The sequence below is a fragment of the Python bivittatus genome, unplaced genomic scaffold (genome assembly GCF_059951505.1).
Source record: "Python bivittatus isolate LINGU-HERP-01145 unplaced genomic scaffold, Pbiv_v1 ctg000610_np1212, whole genome shotgun sequence".
NCBI lineage: Eukaryota > Metazoa > Chordata > Lepidosauria > Squamata > Pythonidae > Python > Python bivittatus.
The window spans coordinates 10,218,517-10,238,536 of record NW_028277088.1 but is presented as its reverse complement, the minus strand read 5'-3'; the positions used below and the strand labels follow the sequence as shown (position 1 = coordinate 10,238,536).

At 37.8% G+C, this 20,020-nt stretch overlaps 1 protein-coding gene across 2 annotated transcripts in view; it reads left to right on the top strand.

Moving 5' to 3' along the window:
• The window catches only part of LARP4B (La ribonucleoprotein 4B), a 54,234-nt gene that overhangs the window by 2,143 nt on the left and 32,071 nt on the right, over positions 1 to 20,020 (top strand). For both annotated transcript variants that reach the window (XM_015887820.3, XM_007426754.3), the window contains exon 2: positions 18,399 to 18,529. In XM_015887820.3, the coding sequence (XP_015743306.1) occupies positions 18,449 to 18,529 (81 nt within the window). In that variant the 5' untranslated portion in view covers positions 18,399 to 18,448. The remainder of the gene's footprint in view (positions 1 to 18,398; positions 18,530 to 20,020) is intronic.

The following is a 20,020-nucleotide window of genomic DNA, read 5'->3' as shown; positions in this document are numbered from 1 at the left end:
TAAAGTCATTTTAAAGACTAACAGATGAATGTAATGGCATAAGTTTTTGTGAACTAATGTTTCCTTCATCAGGGGCATCCAGTAGAATGAATTTTAATATCAAGGTTAGGCCTTAACAATTCTGTTATCTTTAAGGTGCCCCAAGACACTGGGCTGGTTTTACTGCAACAAAAACTGCTACTCTTTTGTAAGTGATTATATCTGGCAGAGTGCTAAATAGATGCCAGATTATCTTCTAATTATAACTTCTGTTTGAAATGGGTAAGTTATGCCTAGAAGTTGGCATCACCATTGTAAGCATATGTATTTAGATGCAGTTCTCATTTACTTCTGTGGTATTTTCTAGGTTATACTTTTAAACTGATAAAATCTAATCTATTCATTTGCCTCTACTTTTTTGGTTCAGCCACTACATTCTGATAGTATTTGTATAGTATTACATGCATTTGTATCTAGTATGTATGATTTTAATAGTTCCAGGTCTTTTCCCTGCTTGAAATTGGCATTCCTTATTGTCTTCTCCTGAAGTAGTTATTTCTTGCAAAATAACTAAAAATAAAAGGAATGCTTTGAGGAACAAAAAACTTGCATTTTTCTCAGTAGTTGATTCACATCTTTAAAAGGTAACCTAATAATACATTTTCTAATGTTTGTTACTGGTGGATCTTCAGTGATTGGAGAGGCACAGGCGCTAATCAGTCATTTGTGCTATTGACTCAATGTTACTGTGAAGTAAGAAGTTATATACTGCCCATTAGATTTAGCAGCCAAATGGTGGCAGTCAGTATAAGAAGTATTTGGAACATATAGCGGCAGATATATTAACTTAGTTCTGGTTTTGTATTGCAGAAGGATTAAGTTCCTTTTAATGAAATCCTGTAACTGAACCTCTTCCTGTACATGATTCCAGCTAGAAATATTTCTGTATTTAAAGTGAACAATAATGTCTGTATATGAATATTGTAGTAAGCCACAATAATAAAGAAGTGTTGTGTAATATGTATAAGTAAGTTATGATTTATTCTTGACTTATGATCAGCTTTTTTGTTTCTGATCAAGCTGGAGTTTATCGATGATATAGTAAATAGGCTGTAGAAGATGTAGAGTTTCATTTAGCCTTGCTTATTGGCAGAAAAAGCTAAGAGGAAATGATCAAGCTATGTGCAACAGCATCTTTCTGCTTTACAAGTTAACTAGCATCTTTTGCTACTGCCTGTGATGCCCCATATATACATCCCCCTTGGCTCCCCAAGCATGGCAAGCCAATATGGAATCACAGTCCTGAATGTGAATAAAAATTTTTTAGCTGTATGTTTTGTTTACTTTGATTAGCTGATGCTCATGCCATATTAAAAATACAGTTTGTTGTATAGCAAAAGCAGGCAATCTTTTTTGGTTGTGGTTATAGTTGAAGGCAGCGTGGCACTGGGGATAAACTATTGGGAGCAGTGGGTAGCAGCACTCATCTGCCTTGTGATATCCATTTTTTTTAAGATGTCTTTACTCCCCTGTGTCCCGTCCTCACCCCCCACCCCAATTTGTAAGTAAGTGATTCCAAGTAGAAGCAGATTTAAAATGGAACTGAGGGAGACAAGGTTGTTTATCCCTACCATATAGCAAGATACAGGAGCAATCTAAAGTGAACTAAAGATCTGAGCTTGACCTATATCGATAGTTCTGAGCCAGCCATTGAAAGTGTATCAGCACAGTAAAATGAAATTCATAATAATAATAAAAAAAAACAACTGGATGAGTAGCAGGAAGATCTTTGTTTTTCTTGTAATTTTGTCTTTGAGCAGAATGGCTAAGTATATGTTGGTTCTACTGACCGAAAAATATGTGGAAATTCTGCTTCACTTTGCAAAATGTTAGCAGCCAACAGCACAAATGTATGTGATACATGAATGGTTATTATAGTACCAAGTTAATAGCTAGAAATACTTGATAGAGGAAGCTGACTTCAAATAATAGGCTTCTAAGGTATGTATAATTAAGAAGGTCTAGGTGTGTTGCTTAAACTACAGTTCAGTTTGGTTCTTTATAAAGTGTTACTCAAATGTATGACACATGGTTATGTTATTTCCCAACATTAAAAATACTTTTGAATTACATTTCCCTGAAAACATCCAGTTTTAACAGTGTGAATAATTTATAAATACATTTTCCTACAATATATTAATGAAATTCTACAAGCTAGCATGTTTGTTTCTCATACTCAGTAATGTCAGTTACTGGGACTCAGTACTCTTCAGGTTAATATGTGAACTGAAAGGAAATACACTAGAATCTTTTTTAAATAAAATTTGGCAGTTTTCCAGGAACTATTCATTTAGGATAGCTTTTTTTTTTAAATATCATCTAAAACATAATCTAGTTAAAGCTAGTATTTATTGCTTGTGATACTTTCTACATTTTAAAAGTGTGTTCTTTCCTTGGCTACCTCAATCTGAATTGATCAAGTAAATACATTTGAAACACTGAAGCTTCCTTTGTACTCTGCTTCACAAATAAAAAGTTGCCATGCTTCACTTAGTGCTCAGTTTGAGTACATGTAAAAGTTTTAAGCACCCCTAGTCAAATTATATGTTTCAATGAATCCCTGACACAACATCTATATAGTATAGAGTTAAACATTAAATCTTTCTGCAAGTCTGAATGCATTCTTACTAGTTATGTGTAGTTGTTTGTTTATTCAAGATAAGAAAACAGTAAATATGGATGGTGTACAAGTTTGGATACCCTTTCATTCAGTATTTATAACACTTCCTTTGGCAGAAAATGAAGCTCCCTGTAGCCAGCTAAAAGTCTCTCAGTTCTTGCTTTTGGAACTGTTTTTGCACTGTTTCTTGCAGCTCAGAAATATTCTTAGGTCTCCTTGCCTGCACTGTATACTTGAGATCTATCCACAGATTTTCAGTTCTATCCCCGTCTGGGGGCTGTGAAAGCTATTCCAAAACAGTTGTCTTTCTTGCCTGTGCTTCATGATTGATTTTGAAGGTATATTTTGGATGTCACCATCTATATGTGTGTGTGTGTGTATACACACATACACACACGCAGTATATTGTGTGTGTATGTGTGTGTGTTGTGTGTGTGTGTGTGTGTATATATATATATATATATATATATATCAAATTGTGTGTGTGTGTGTGTGTATATATATTTATATACAATACACACGGACACATCTCTTGATTTATTCATATTGTGTTGTGATACAGATTTCCAGCTACATTTTTTGGGTTTTCCCTTCAAACATAATAACAAAATGTACCGTTCAAGCATTTTGTACTATTTCTGATAGAAGCAACTTTGCCATGTGTAAAAAAAAAAAAAAAAAAACCAAAACAGCAATTTTCTTTTTCCCAAAACTTTTAAAACCTGATTCCAGTTCCTGTATAGTGAGCTATTAGCTTTATGTCAAATAGACCTACATAAAGATCGTTGGTGAAATACTCTGATGAGTTATTTCTGTATCATTCCCACCCCACCACCCATCTCTCTCTTAATTGAATTAGGACAGTCTAGGAATTTCCAGAGCCTCTCACAGGTACAAATAACTGGTTATTGACTTTTAGTGTCATAGACAGTTAAGTACCTTTTTTAGGAATCGTACACCAGGAATACTGTTTAACTTATTACTTGGTATTGGCATACAGTTTGTTGTTTAAGCTTTGTGTTTTTTTCAGAGTTCAGTATGAGAAAGAGATGTACTTTGCCTGCTGTTATTTCATATCTTCCAAGTTAAGATTTTTCTCATAAGTATATATCTACAAAACTATAAATATAGAAGGTACATTTTTTTCCTGTAAACTTACTGTCTGGGTTGAGATCCTATAACTAGACTATAAAGCTGATGAACCAATATTTTATAAAGTATAAAATCTTTTAACTTTGTATTATATAGTTATAAAAGTATATACCATATCTTCAACTATTAGTAGATGTCTTCGATATTACTAGATTTTTTTCCTGAATTACTTAAGTCCATGATTGGTAATGGGTGCCTGCAGTGCAGCACTGGTCTGGCTTCATAATAAGCACAGACTTAATCCTTGCTACATATATAGCAAATGTACTGTATCACATTATTTGATAGATTTCAGTTTCTGTTTCTCAGTAAGTTAAATGGTTGCTAATGTACTGTGGTGTGGTGACTCAGAGCCTCTAATTTATAGGACATTTTCCTGATGGCCTTGTCCTTGAGATATAGAAAGAAAAATAGTCTATTGGAGATAATAATTTGGTACTGTCTCAGTTTTTGCCAACTATTGAGCTTGTCTTCTGGTACCATAATCATTTATTTATTTATGGTAAACTTAAGGGTAAAAATTGTCTGTTGATTGTAGTTATTGCCTTTATTGAGAAAAAAAAACCTCTCGCCTTTTAGTTTATCTTTTCCTTGCCTTAAGGCTGTCATAGGAATGGTGTAAATTCTAGCAGCTTGCATTTGCTTTCAAAGAAAAAAGAAGAGTCTGAAAAGTACCTTCATTACTTAGTGGCTGGATTCAGACATTTGTTTAACTAGTGGCTGAATTCACACATAAATAACAATGGTTCACTTCACATAACACTTTAGACTGAAACCAGACAAACTACTTTATAGGTAAATGTGATGTTTGAACCAGCCATTAAATTAAAATGCACTTTATTAATACTGAGAGTAGCTATTGCATCTCATTTACTGAGCTGATCTGTTGTGGTAAGAGCAAGCTAGATTAGTTTAGCAAACATTTCAATAAGATGTAGACCAGCAGATTCCTGCTTGGATTGCTTGTAAATAAATGTGAATTAGGTTGTTTACATGTTATTCAGTTATAATATGTAGAAGAACCAGTATACTTAATCTAAGATTAGAAACAATAACAGCTAGATTTTATATTTATACTGGGCAATAAACATTATTTCTTCATGCCAGAAGCCCTTGGGACAATGCACCTGGCAGAGTTTAATGTGAATGTCTGCAACCTCCTCATGCATTCCATTTGAACAGAATGACTAAATCTGGGTTTCATAGTTTCAATATTAGTTTTTGTTGTTGTTTTTGCTCAACTCTGAGTTTGTAACTTTTCTGTTAGCCTAATGTGATTTGTCCTAATATGAATTTTGGAACCTGAAAAGACATTGGTGATGAAAATTGTGATCATGGTTTTTCTGTAGGTTCCCTTTTGTAACATTGAAGTTACATTAGTATAAATATAAATATTTCATTTTGAGTTATAGCTTTCTGTACATTTAAGATGCCCAGAATAGTTGATTATTTGAATTATTTCAACTGTACACGTTTGCTCAAAAAGTAGGTTTGGTGGACTTGTTTTGCAATTATTGTTTTGGTTTGTTGATTTGTTCCACTGCAATTTCAAATCCTCAGCAGTATACAAGTTATGAAAAGAAAAAAAAAATCAAAACATCCATGGGAAGATTAAAACACACAAAAAAGTATAAAAATAAAAAACAAAGTGAAAACCAATAAAAAGTAAAAGATGGGACAGTAAGCAACATTCACTGGAATGCTCCCTAGAAAAGGACGGGCTAGCCTGATCTCTGCAGGGAGACAGTTCCACAACAACGGGCACTACCATTAAGAAGCAGTGCCTTCTGGTCTCTCCTCCCAGAAGTGTGGGGCCACAAGGCACTTTTCCCTCAGTGCCCTAGTAGGTTGGGCCAATCAAGGTTGAAGGGGGGCAGTCCTGCGGGTAGCCATATGAAGAGCTTTATAAGTTAAAATCACTACTTTAAACTTTACCTGGAACTGAATCAGTAACCAGGGCAGGGCACATAATATTGGCATTATATACCTCCAGTGTTGGGAGTCCACTAACACCCATACTGCCATATTCTGTACCAGTTATAATTTCCAAGTAGTCTTTAAAGGCAGCCCCATGTAAAGTGCTGTAATATGTCAGGTGGTAATGAGGACATGAGTTATGGTAGCCAGGCCCTCTTGCACCAGGTAAGGCAGTAATTGTACCAGCTGGAGCTGGGCAAAGGCCTATCTAGCCAAGACCTCCATCTACTTTTCAAGTAGGAACTGAATCCAGAAGAACCCCAATCACAAGCCTGCTTCTTCACAGGTAATGCCTGCTTGTCAAAAGACAGCACTGGTATCAGTGGAAAACTTAAGTGTACAAACAGCAACTCCATCCTGTTTGGGTTCAACTTTAGCCTGTCCTCTTCCATCCAGACCCTTGCAGGTACTGGGATAAAACATCAACAGCATCTCCCCTATAGCCTGAGATGGCAATGTATAATTGGGTATTATCAGCATACTGATGATACTGCACCCCAAACTATCAGATGACTTCCAGTGATTTCATATAAATACTAAAAAACAGGGGAGACAGGATCACACCTTTGCACCCCATAAATCAGGGACCATGAATCTGACTTCTCATCCCCCATCGCAACAAACTGCAACCATCCACTGAGGAAAGAGGAGAATTACTGTGAAACAATGCCTCGGATCCCCAACCCCCACAGATGATCTAGTAAGATGCTATATTTGATTGTATCAAAAGCTGCCAAGAGTTGTAAAAGGATCAAGAGAGGTGCACTATTGCCTCCAGGTTGTTAAAACATTTTAAGTCAGAGTTCAGAAAAGATATCTAAACAATTCAATATTGCTGTAGTCACCAAAAAATGATGCCAAAAGTTTGTAATGGGGGGGAGACGTTTATACTGTTCTATTCTACCAACCCTGGATTTTATAACAAAAGTCCACCAAGCACAGGTTTTTGTCTGATTTTAATGCAAATTCTCGGTGTTGAAAAAATTGAAATTATTTCTAATAATTTTATTTGGTGACCTGGAACATGTAATCCACACTCCACCAGTAGTCTGTGGAGGTCCACCAAGTGGTACATTGCAGTCCAGTTGCATATGTTGCCATCAGTTGACTAACCCACGTCCTGCTTATCACTCAACCCTGCCACTCAAGTGGTTCATGCAAATGGATCAGTGGCTGATAGTTGGTTCATGCAAGTGGTAATACAACTAGTAATGTGTGTACTAAAAACATAATAGCGAACACATCTCCAGTACACAGGTGCAGTGCTGCGTGTCAATAGAAAATATGACAATAAATATTGAAAAACTAGATTTAGTTGAGCTGGAGATCTACTCACCCATAGCTCCTTGGTATTCAGAGAGTTTTACCAAAGAACATACTGGACTAGGAAGCTTGTGTTAATAATTTTTGTTATGGTATGAGGTAAAGAAATAATTCAAGTTCTTATATTTCACGCTCAATTTTGGATTACGTTTGTTGGCACAAAACTTCATTTAAAAAAGACTTTATGAGAAAGTGGGAAGGGATATACAAATGCCACTGTAATCATCATCTTGGTTGTCAAAAAAATCCCATTAAAAAAAAAACTTTTGCTTAATTCCCAGGTCCCCATACTGTAGTTTCCAAATCGTTTAGTGGTCCACAACTGCAAAAAAAAAAGGGGGGGGTGACATTTATTTGCTTACTGGCAACACAGATATATACAGTATAATAGTTTTAAATTCAAATTAAGACACAAAGGGAATGGTTATGAGTTATTAGAAGAAATAAACATTAATGGAATGGTAGGCATCTTAGTTCTGTTGATAATATTCGGTTTAACTGCACAGATATTTGTCAGCAAAACAATTATACTTCTGCAGTGCCTTATTGAAAGGATGTTAATTCAAAACCATTATTATGCAACTGAGTGTTAAGTTTCATACAATGAAATACAAGAAAAAAATTAGATGACACATCTCTGACTCACCTATGAAATTCATTTGTACTGTGAAATGCATTTAAAGGAAAGGATGGCATGGTTTTAAAACGTGTATCCTAATTTGGAAAGTTGCAGTACATTTATTGGGATTCCAGAAATGAAGAGGAAAGTCCTCTGAAGTCACTTCTTGGACTCTTAGCTACAGCAAAGGCAGTTGGCTCCATGACAGTGTCCTGTAGCTATGCATCTAGAATGCTGAGTTGTCACTGGCAGACCTGCAAAAAGCTGTTGGATTGTTCCCAGTCTGGTTACTGTTCAGACCAGACAGTGTTCAAATAGATGCACCAATTATATAAATGCAATCCACAGCTACTAGATGAATTATTTGAATTATCTCAAGCACACCTCTTCAGCCATTATGCAGCAATCTAGGAACTTACTTTAATTTAAAGTAGTTAGTATCATGCTGATAGGAAATGTACTTCAGAAACTACTGTGTTTATTTATTACAATTAGTCGTATGCTGCCTACTCAAGCAACTTTAGGCAGCTTACACGAATACATTAAAACCATCCATAAACTCCAAAATATTAAGAACATTAAATCTATTTGTATTGTAAGCCTTTGTTTTTTAAATTCTCAGTGTAGAGATACTACATTAATTAGCTGCCTACATAGTAGATTATTTCTGTAGTTAGAACTCTGAAATGTGGTGACCTACCTTAGCTTCCAAAGTGTAGTTAGCACTGTCACAATGCTGACAGCATTTTCAAGAGCATTGCTCTTCCTGAAAGATGCTTTAAGTAGTCAAAAGAATTTGTTTTCCTATTTTCTCCCAATCAGAGGCCAAAAATATATGAGAAATGGGCATCCAGATAGCTTATCAGCAGCATATTCCTGCCAAGATTGATTATGTAATGGCTAGTGTCAGATACAACTAGTATAGAATTCCACCTTTGGGGTAGCAGTCAGCTTTTAAAAGCTGTGCGCATGTTCACAGTTCAGCATTTGTCTGATCATCATTGGAAGGATAATTGCAGTGCTTGAGTTACCAACGTTTTAAGAAACTAAAACAGTAATCCCTAAATAATGTGTCAAGGCAGATTAATGTGCCATGAGGATTTTTTATAATATAACCTGTAAACTCATTCCCACCCACATAGGAAGTTGCCTGATCCATCTGTGTTTGTTGAGCTAGCTGTGTCTTTCTGAGAAGACTCTGTTGTGAGTAGATACTTGTACAGTGTGTCTCCAAAACGTTTGTTGGATCACTCAGCTACGCTCATAGCAAAATTGCCTGTCTTTGAACAGATATACAGATGGATTTTAACACTGTGCATTCTATAAAGATTTGCAGCTATGTGAGTGAAATACATAACACAAAAACTACCTTGTGAATTGGGAACTTGAAAAATACTGACTATCCATATCAAATTATCTGGTAGCTAGATCCCTGTTACTGCATACAGTTGATAAAAGGTATCCCAGAGTTATTCCCAAAGGCATCAATGGATTATTGTTGTTGTTGTTGGTTGCATGATCAGCCAGATGTTTAGACTGGATTTGGCATTTTTATCCACCCATCTAGTCCTTCTCAAGGACCTGGTGTAGGCAGATGTTGTTCTTTGATGGTGTTAAAGATATTGTCACAGGATGTAAGCTGTTCCAAGTAAAGCTGCCTTTTGCAATTGACTGATGGTGATTTTGACAATGCCAATGGTCTTCAAGTGGTACTCCAGATGTTTTGAGATTGCAAGGGACCTATTACTATTGGTACTATCTTTGCTTTCTTTTGCCACAGTCATTCTATTTCTATTTGCAGGTCTTTCTGTTCTATTCTGCTGTCTCCAGGTACTGTATTGCAGTGTCCACTATCCAGACTTTTTTGTCTTTCTTATTAACAATTGTTAAGTCTGGGGTGTTATGTGGCAGCTGCTTGTTTGTTTGAATTTTAAAGTCCCAGAGCACTTTAGCTTCTTCATTTTCTATTACTTTGTCTATTTTGTGGTCCTACCAGTTCTTGCTTGCAGGCAAGTGGTATTTCTTGCGGATATTCCATCATCATCACCGGGAAGTCTCTGCAAAATGTTGGGTTTTTTTTCCTTTGAACTCCTAATCCAGGCAATTTTGCAAATTGTTTTAGTATCCTCCTTTTAAACATTTGTTTGCCATGCAGCTAAAGGAAAAAAAAAAACAAGATAGGGGCTTAGCTAAATGTTCTACTGGTAAATTCTGATAAAAGTGCAGTCGCTAAAACTGTCAATGTACCCCTTTTGTGGCTGTTTTTACTACCTTGGCATTTCTTTTCTTTTCCAGTCCTTTTCAGATGTTTAGTAAATCCTGGATTTGTTTACTGGATTTGAAAAGTTGGTGCTATATGCCACCAGTTGGGTTACCAGTTGAGTTATGTTCTGTGGAAGGTGGCTTCCCAGATGCCTCTTGCAGCATGGCTGCAAACTCTTGCAGTAGCTGGGTTGTTCATGCACCTGGAGGCCCCTTCCTACTGCACTCACTTTGGGGCTGAGGTACCTGCAACAAAGGTGCAAGCTCCCCAACTGAGCCCACCGTATGGCAGCAGAAGTGAGTTACAGGTAGTCCTCATTTAACAACCACAATTGGGATCAGCAACATTAAGCAAAGCAGTTGCTAAGTGAAACCACAACCGTGCTCATGATCTTACTTCAGCTTTCCTTTGCTTTACAGACCTGTGAAGGTCATAAAGTTATTTTTTAATCACCATAATAACGCAAACAGTCACTAAATGAGGCAGTCACTAAACAAGGACTATCTGCATGCTGTAAAGGCAAATTAGGTCTATTTAAAGTAAGGACAATACTTACAATTGGGATTATTCTAATGCATAGGTACTTCTACAGCTATTAAATTTTTGGAACAATGCTTTTTTTTTTTAATAAGTGCCAAGTTGTTTGTGAAATGAGTCCCATGATTTCAGATTAGCCATAGACCAGAATTTTATAGCTTTACATTCTAAAACTTTACATTACTCAATTGGGTCCTGGCCAGCAACTATTATGTAAGCATGTTGAAATGTGTAGCATCTTTATTTGCAACAGTAATATCTGGAGAATTAATAAATATACAACCGTGCCAGTATTATTGGTTCAATTGCTGATAATATTCTCTAAATACTATAGTCAGTAATCAAACCGCCCCAAACAATTAATTATTTCATTACTCCCATTACAAGTAGCAAATATCAACATTCACAGTTATTACTAAAGGATTTAGTATACATAAGCAATTACAGCATTTTATGTCTGCAAGATATTTCTCATAAAAGAAAATCTAATTGTATGAAAGACCTTGGTTTGACCACTCTTGAAATAATGAACACCCACTTCTGTGAAATTTTATAAAGGTTTCCCTGTAGCAAAGTTGATAGAATCATTTGGCATTCACGATGAGGAGTTCTCAGATTTTTGAGTAACCTAGATCAGTCTGGTTTTTGTTTTTTCATGTTGGTAAAAAATAAAACTCTAGTTAGGCAGTTCACAAAGAATTCTTGTTCCAAACAATCAAACTTCTAGGCACTAACTACATTTTTATTTTCATATTACAGAAATTACTAGGAAAGAGTCTAGTTATCTGTTATCTAAAACTTTTGCAGCCCAATAAAACAACCTATTTCAGATCATAAAAATAATACTAGATCCAACTCATCTGAAAAGTTACCACATCAGGCTTAGGCTTAGGCTTCATTATAGATTTCTTTTTCATCCCCAATTTGCCAGTTTGAAGCTCAGGTGCTTCCATGATTACAAGGCAGAAAAGCCGCTGAACTTGCAAAGCATTTCATCCAATTTGCTTGTTGCACATTGTGTAACCACTGTGAAGACTACAGTTTTTATGGGTAACCGCTACTAGCTGAACTGTCAGATTCGAGGGGTTAGGGTCAGGAAGCTGGAACCAAGCAGCAAACAAAGGAAAAGATAATTAGGAATTGTCCAAAAAAATAATTGGAAGGGTAAGAATAAAAACTGGCAGCAAATAGGCAGAGGGAACACAACTGCATAACCAGAGGCAGAAAAAGTAAAGCATCCTTGAATTATCTAGATAAATTGTACATTTTGGCGCCACATACATCACTAGATCTTTGGGTTCAGGCTCTAATATTTTAGCATTGCTTATCACTGATAATGGCATGCAAGGTATTTGCTGCATAGGCCTTGAACAATAATGTTGGTGAGAACTTATAATATTCTGCTTAAAGCATTCTCAACTGCAGTATAACAGCTGAAAACAGATGCCTTCTAGTTGTGTAAGGTGTAATGACATCTGTTAATAACAAACTGCCAAGATTTTAAAAATGAGAATAAAAACTATTGTTGTGTTACTTCCTTTACAGAGATGCATTTTCTCCTCAGGCTGTGATCCAGAGAATGATGGTTACTGGCATGTAGCTTATTAACCTAAAAGTAGTTCAGCTGCAGGATGTTTACCTGTGTACAATACCTATGATTGTGCACAATTTAAGTGGAATGGAAAATGGAAGTGTCATCCATAACTAAAATGTCCAAAGATAGTAAAGACATGTATGTAACAGTTCTTTCTAATATAAGTTGTTAGTAGATATGGCCAGCACCCACAGTGTTAAGTTTAATGTTTGATGGTACAATCTTTCTATATTTATTTAAAATATTTATATTTTGCCAGTTATGCAGTACATCTGTAAGTGATATACAGAATTAAAAATAAAAGTTAAATACAGTAAATGCAACAATAAAAACAGTGTATCATGATGACAATGATAATCAGAATCATAATTATTTTGTCAGCATTATCAAGACTTAAATAATCACATATCAAACATTTAAAAAGGTTTGTGAAATTTTATTTTGAAAGAGAGGGCATTCAGAGAATGGATGTTATAACCTCAAATGTTATCTTCCTGGTTGATACCAAATGAAAATTTACAGGATGCCATACACCTGATGTGTGGGTCATAGTAGGCAAGCATATCTATATAGGAGAAGGCATTCCATCAAGGTTACATAATTTAATATGAAAACTTTTAAACTGGCATGGCACCAAGTCAGCAGCCAATCTTTCAGTAAGGGTATTATGCTACAGTGACTAGATGAATCATATAGCAATCTTTTTAGTGCATTTTGCATGCTACATGTGGTAGCCCTTCATACTGCATTTTGCATGTTACATATAGGGGTAGCCCCATATAGGACATGTTATAGTGATCACATTGGGAAAGGACTAATATTAGTTCTAGGGACTAAGATATGCATGTCCAGAAGCATAATTTAAGTGCCTCTAGTGATAATTGTATTTCTGTGAGCATCTCTACCTGCTCCTTTAAGAGGAACACAGCCCTCATCCAGATGAGATGAACTACAAGCTGGTGCAGCACTTGGGATTCAAAGGCAAAAAGATGCTTGGGGGCACTCACATAGCAGCTGTCTGCAACTCTTTAAAGCAGCTGTGTCTTTTCCTGAAATATTGAGGCTGCCCTCCATAGCTACTGTGTGAAAAGGTACTTTCATGAGTTGTGCACAGATGCTATATGCCTACTCTTGCAAGCTTCAAAATACTTTTTCCTTTTAAATCCACATCACTGCACAGCCCTAGTGAACTATCTGTTTTTCAGATTTGTGAGCCATAGTCCCACAGGACATATCAGTAAAATTTACCAGTCTTATGAATTACACTCTAGGTAAACTTGCATTTCATTGAACAGGGTTTTCCTGCCTACCCATTTCTGTTCCAGTTTCTAGGACTGTTGACAGCCTCCCAAATTGAGGGATTCCCACGAACTCCATAGATACAGCACTGTGTTACTGCCGCAGAAAAGGGGAACTGACAAGTATCAGGGAAGGAGCCTACTGTTCGATCACAGTCTTAGCAGCCACCAAGTGACTTGCTGAATATCCTTATGTTGGAAAAATACAAGACGAAGAATGTATCTACTGTATTTGGGATTCCTTACCCACCCACTACTAGGAGGTGCTCTCCTTTTTATTGTTTAGGAAGGCGTTGAAGGCTGAGTTGTTTGCTGTAGAGTAGTGTTTCTCAACATTGGCAACTTTAAGATGTGTGGTCTTCAACTCCCAGAATTCACCAGCCAGCATGCTGGCTGGGGAATTCTAGGAGTTGGCCCATGTATTTTAAAGTTGCCAAGGTTAAGAAACACTACTGTAGAGCTTTCAGTTTATCGATTGTTGCTGAACGCTGGGAAGGTTGACTTTTATTCAGTGTACAGCATAGGCTTTATTGTTTTTAATAGCATTGTTGTAAACCACATTTTGGAATGTGGCTATCTAGAATATTCCTCAATTAATTGTACCACACAAAGCCTATGTCTTTCAAATGCCAGTATTTTAATGTACAAATTATTTAACTAATAATCAGATAGGAAAAACAGAATTCCTTAGGATGATCATATTTGGGTAAGATGATCAGGTGGCATGAGCCAAACAGTGCCATTTTGGAGAGCTTGGTTTCCCTATTTTTATAAAAGATAAATTTTTAAGTACTGAGACAAGCTATGTGGGAGAAATACATTGCTATACTGTCATAATAATGTAATTGTGGTACTTGCCATTCTGAATGGCAGACTATCTCTGGGTAAATGAACAATAATGCAATTTTTGACAGGTATAATAAGGGCATTTTGTTGTAATGGCTGGCTCCAAAATTGCAAAATCTCTCTCATATAGAATAAGTTCAATTCATATTTGCACAATAGTTATTATAGCAGTTATTTGTTTTAAGATATGAATATTGCAAGTCCACTGATATTTTTTATACAGTAATTGGCATCATGTTGTTAAAAAGTTAACTTGTGAGAAAGGTTTTTTTGTTTTTTTTTAGCATTTGCAAGGATAGGATTATTTTAAAATGTTAATGCCAGAGGTACTCAATGTGGTAATGAACTCAATCACTTTTATATGCTGGGGGGGGGGTGTCTCTGAATACATCTACTGCAATATGTAAATAGAACATGTAAAATGGCTCCAAGTATGCACATGCAGTACATGTCATCCCTGTGATTCTTGTGCTCTAGTCTTTGGGATATATTACAGGAGCAGGATCTACCTTACATATGCCCACACATTGTGTTCTACAGTACATGTTGTAGTAGGTTCAAACCCACGCCCCAGTTTGCATATAGGTGACTGGTGTGTTCACTAATATATGGATGTTTTCCAAGTAGTTGTGCTGTCTTCTAGCGAGCTTGTCATAGCAGTTTCTTAATCTGCTGTTGATTTTATGTATAAGTAGCTTAACATAACACACTGATTTCTCAAAGTTTGGAAACTGTTAGAGTGATTTATCTCTTAATGGAGCTAAAATCAGTAACTTCACTGGAAAGATTGGGGAAGATGCAACACAGTTAATTATGTTAGCAATAGCTTATAAATGTTCAAGCCATTGATATTCTCAACTAAAATAGTTTCAAGATATTTATCCAGAACAATACAGAGGATACAGTGGTACCTCGAGTTACGAACGCCTCTGCTTACGAATTTTTCATGTTACGACCAGCCCCAAAAATTTACCTTGTGTTGCGAACCACCTCGAGTTACGAACCGGATCTGCGGCCATTTTCCCTCCCGTGACACGTGGTTCGCGGCCATTTTCCACCCCTGACATGTGATTCGCGGCCATTTTTCCGCCCCTGACACATGGTCCGCGGTCATTTTTCCGCCCCTGACACGTGGTCCGCGGCCATTTTTACGTCCCTGACATGTGGTCCGCGGCCATTTTTCCGCCCCAGACACGTGGTTCGCGGCCATTTTTCTGCCCCTGACTCTTCCTCCAAGCAATAGCTGCCTCCCTGTCCTCCACGCCAGAACGGATTAACGGTAATTACATTGAACCTTATGGGAAAATTTGCCTCGTGTTGCGACCAATTTGAGTTGTGACCAGAGTCATGGAACGGATTAAATTCGTAAGTCGAGGTACCACTGTACTCTGAATTTTAAAAATTATTCTTAAATTCTCTAGCACTTTTTATCAGGCTAGGCAGTTGTCATAACTATCAAAGAAGTGAAGTGAATTAATTCAATTTTAGAAATGGAAAAGCTGTGTTAGCTGTTTTAGCTCTCTAAGGCTAATGAATAAGCTTATGGCTGAGCAGAAAGTCTGCCTCTATCCTCAGCACAATATTTGAGCATTCTTCCAAATAAGCCGTCACTCAATGTCTGTATTAAGCAATATTACATAAACTTCAAAGATTCACTTCTGGCTGTGTAATCATATGTTTGGCCAACTTCAGCTTTAATCAGGCATTCTGATATCAAATGGTCTAGAACAGTCTGAAGTATATAATACTTATATAACATAAGCGACATAATCCTCGCTTAACAACTATTTGTTTAGTGACCATTCAAAGTTAAAACAGTGATTAAAAAAATGACTTACGACCAGTGCCTGAAGCTACGATCGTCCCAGCACTCCTGTGGTTATGTGATCGTGATCTGGGTACTTGGCAACCAACTCACACTTACGACAGTTGCAGAGTCCCAGGGTCACATGATTGCCATCTGTGACCTTCCCAGCTGGCTTCCAGCAAGCAAAATCAGTGGGGAACTGTGTGATTTGCTTAACGTCCACTGCAAAAAGAGGTTGTAAAATCGGATCCAATTTTCTTAACAACCAATTTTCCAATCTCTATTGTGGTCGTTAAGGAAGGACTACCTGTATATGTATTACTTGGCATATGGTCTGCTTGTTTAGGAGGTATAATGTTAGACATATGCTGTCTCTCATGTCAAAATATAAAGGCATAACTGTGTGTAAACATTGCTTAATACAGGTAGTCCTTGATTAATGACCACAATTGGGACCAGAATTTCTGTCACTAAACGATGCGGTCGTTAAGCGACTCATCACATGACCGCATCATTTTGTGGCTGCAATCCCAGCACTCCCAGTTGCCGTCATTAACTGAGAATTGTGGTTCATTAAATGGAAGGAGTTCAAGGCAAGGAGTGTGCGGGTGCCATGGTGGTGGGGGAGACCCTGGAAGGCCCAGTGCAGGCCGTGCGTGAGCTGGGGTGCTGCAGTGCAGCGCAGAACTGCAGCTGCCCTCGGAAGCCTCAGCCGGTCCAACCTGGCCCAGCAGTTCTGTGCAAAGCTGCCATGCCCTGGGAAGCCTCAGCCGGCCCAGCAGCACTTACAACTGCAGAGGTGCTGCAACTCCCCCGCCCACCTATCCCCCCCATCTATGCCCTTTTGGCCACTCTGCACAGCAACATTTGGTGGCAGCAGCACTGGGGCTGGGGCTGAAGTAGAGGCCTGGGGTCTTCAGTCTCAGCCAGAGAACAGGCGCACTATTTGGAGAAGGAATGAGGTGCACCATTTGGAGAATGAGGTCTTCCAAAGCATCACACGAATGGGGCTCCTGCCATTCTCTAAATAGTGCACCCGTTCTCGTGAGACCTGGGAAAACCAGGTTTCCAAAGGATTGTGAGAATGGAATGTGTGATTTGGGAAAGGATGGTGAGAATGGCACAAGCGGCCTTGGAAAGAAGGCCTAGCGTGGCCAGCAGCTGTCTTGCATACAGTAGGGTTAGGCCGGGTGCATCTCGTCATCAGCGGGAAGAAAATGGCGAAGGTCAGCTGGGCACAGCAGAGCCTATGGAGCGCGGGGTGGCAGGAGCAACTGGGGTTTTGCACAATGGTGCTGGGGTGGCTGGCTGTTGTGTGGGGCTTAAAGTGGCGTTTCTTGATGGCAGCAGCGGCACTGGGGCTGAAGTAGAGCCCTGGGATGGTGGTGGCAGCAGTGCCAGCTGGTTGACATTGCTGAAGTCCCTAGGCCTCTACTTCAGCCCCAGCCCTGGTGCTGCCACCAATGAGTGCCACTGTGCAGGGCAGCCAAAAGGGCATAGATCGGGGGGAGAGATAGGCAGGTGGGGGAAGTTGCAGTGCCCCTGCAGTCATACGTGCGGGTAGGCTGCCAAGTGCCTGAATCACATGACCGTGGGGGTGCTGCAACAGCCGTAATTTCAGACACGGGTTGTAATTCCATTTTTTCAGCACCATCGTAATTTCGAACTGCCACTAATCAAATGGCCATTAAGCGAGGACTACCTGTAATCAACATGTTTAATCACCTATCCACTTGTAAATGCCAACCATTTCCGTGCAGTAAGTTAGGCAGTTCATTAGTTCAGGGTATCATGAAGCAAACAGTATAGTAGTTCTTCAATATTTTGATTTCTCACTTAACTCATACGCACCAATTTGTCCTCTGTTGCCAAATCTGACAGCCAGAAATCTTGACCCAGAAAGTTACTCTTCTCAGGAAGTAACTTTCAGGTAATCCAACTAAATTCAGAAAATAGAACAAAGCAATTGAGAGACATATTTTCTAGAAGCACAACAGTAGCTCTAGATTGAATCTGAAGACAGTCGAGCAGAACTCTGCACAGACAGGGAGAGCCCACTACATTCCTGCCCCAAGCTATGTCTGACATCCTCTGAATTAATGCAGCATGTGCTAAATGAAATGACTTTTTAGCATGTTAAAAATTTATGTATTGGAAAAATAAGTGCTTCTGCCAGTGAGATAGAAGAGAATTAAATGTTTTTTCATAAACACTGTATTTTTAAGTATAATATCAACTGTTATTGATTGTTATGGGGTCTGCTTAGTACTCTCATCTGCATAGATAATAAAGTATGTTTTTTTGTTATTTTTTTTCCCTGCAGCTTAGGTGATCCATACAGTTCTCTTTGAGGAGCCAAAAAGCAGGCAGCTCATGACTTCTGATCAGGACACTAAAGTTGTGGCTGAACCGCAGGTGCAGCAAGTACAAGAAGTTAAGGATAGTTCTCATCTAGTAAGTATTGAGATAATCTTGACTAACAGTAGCTTGAAAGCGTAATTTAGGCACTGTGCTTTACGCTGTGAAGTATGTGCTTGCCTTAGGTAACTTGTCAGGTAATTTTACAAAAACTTTTTGTAGCAAATAGCAGTCTTGGGCAACTTTAATGCACTTTTTCAGATTTTAGTTATGCTGACTAATACTAACTTAAATGAAGAAGTTACATAATTTATTTTGCCAATAGCAGGGGCCAGCAGATGGGTCCCCTTATGGTTTCAACTTCAAATCCTATCAGCTTTGAAAGCCTGGCCAGGGATCAAGAATGGTAGGAGTTATGGTTCAAAAATCTGTTTACTCCTGACCAGTGGTATTAGTCTGGATTGAAAAATGTGCTATCATATATTGTAGTTACAATTTACAGTATGTTCAGTTTCCTGCTGCTACACAAAAGCTTTTATAAGTATGATTCTCTTCTAAGAAATGGCTCATTGGTTCTTCTGGGAGAGTTAGTCTCTACAAAATGACACATAAAAAAATGAAAATGGGATTCTTACAATATTGCATGTCTTTTAATACAAGTATCTATTACAGTCAATCATCAGGCAAGCAAGATTTGTTTTTCACGTCTAAATTAGTAGCAGAGAAGGCAGGCACAGTTCATTTACCAAATCCCAACAGGGGAAGGAAAAATTGGATAAGGCTTTGCAAAGGCAGGATTCCAAAGTTAATTTCCCTATACAGTGCAACTGTGGAAATGGCTTACACAGTAAGATTCTTTTTACCAAATCCCAGTGAAAAAACAGTTGAAAATCTACATGAGCAAAATTACTACTATGAATCTTTTAACCTTTATTTAAATAATGATGTAATAAAATTTGTATTTTGATCAAACAGAAGGAACAGGGTGTTAATTACATTTCTCTGAGGTATCTCCTTAATGTGAATCTTGCTTCCTTCATCCTTTTTGAAAATTTTTGAACTTGAATTATACTCTTGAATTATATTCTGTCTAAATTGTTACTAAAGCCATTTCAGAGATTATCTAAATTGCTGTTAACAATGGAAAGCATGATTTTCATAGCATAGTACTGGTACAAGGATTGCATTTCACTGCCACAGAAATGAAAGAGGATTTGGAGACTTCCAGGGGAGTAATGGCAGATTGAAGACAGTTCCGTTTTTGTGGAGCTGATGGCTGCAGCGGACAAGAGGAGCCAGCGAAAGATCCAGGTCTTCAGAACCATTTCCAGACAAAGGAGATGACAGGATCACCCACAAGTACTCCTTACAGAAGCTCCCTATGAAGAAATTAGTGATCTCCAGCACGTTGAGCACTCTTGAGAGTCATGAGCAACATCAAGCTTAAGCTGCGGTTCAGAGCCTTAAAAAGGACATTAGATTCGCTTACACTTTCTCTTTTAATTGACAACAGAAACTACTTATTATCAATTTATTTGGAAATTAAAAACCTGAAGGGCAAGTTGCTCTTCAGGAGAATTTCCTTCT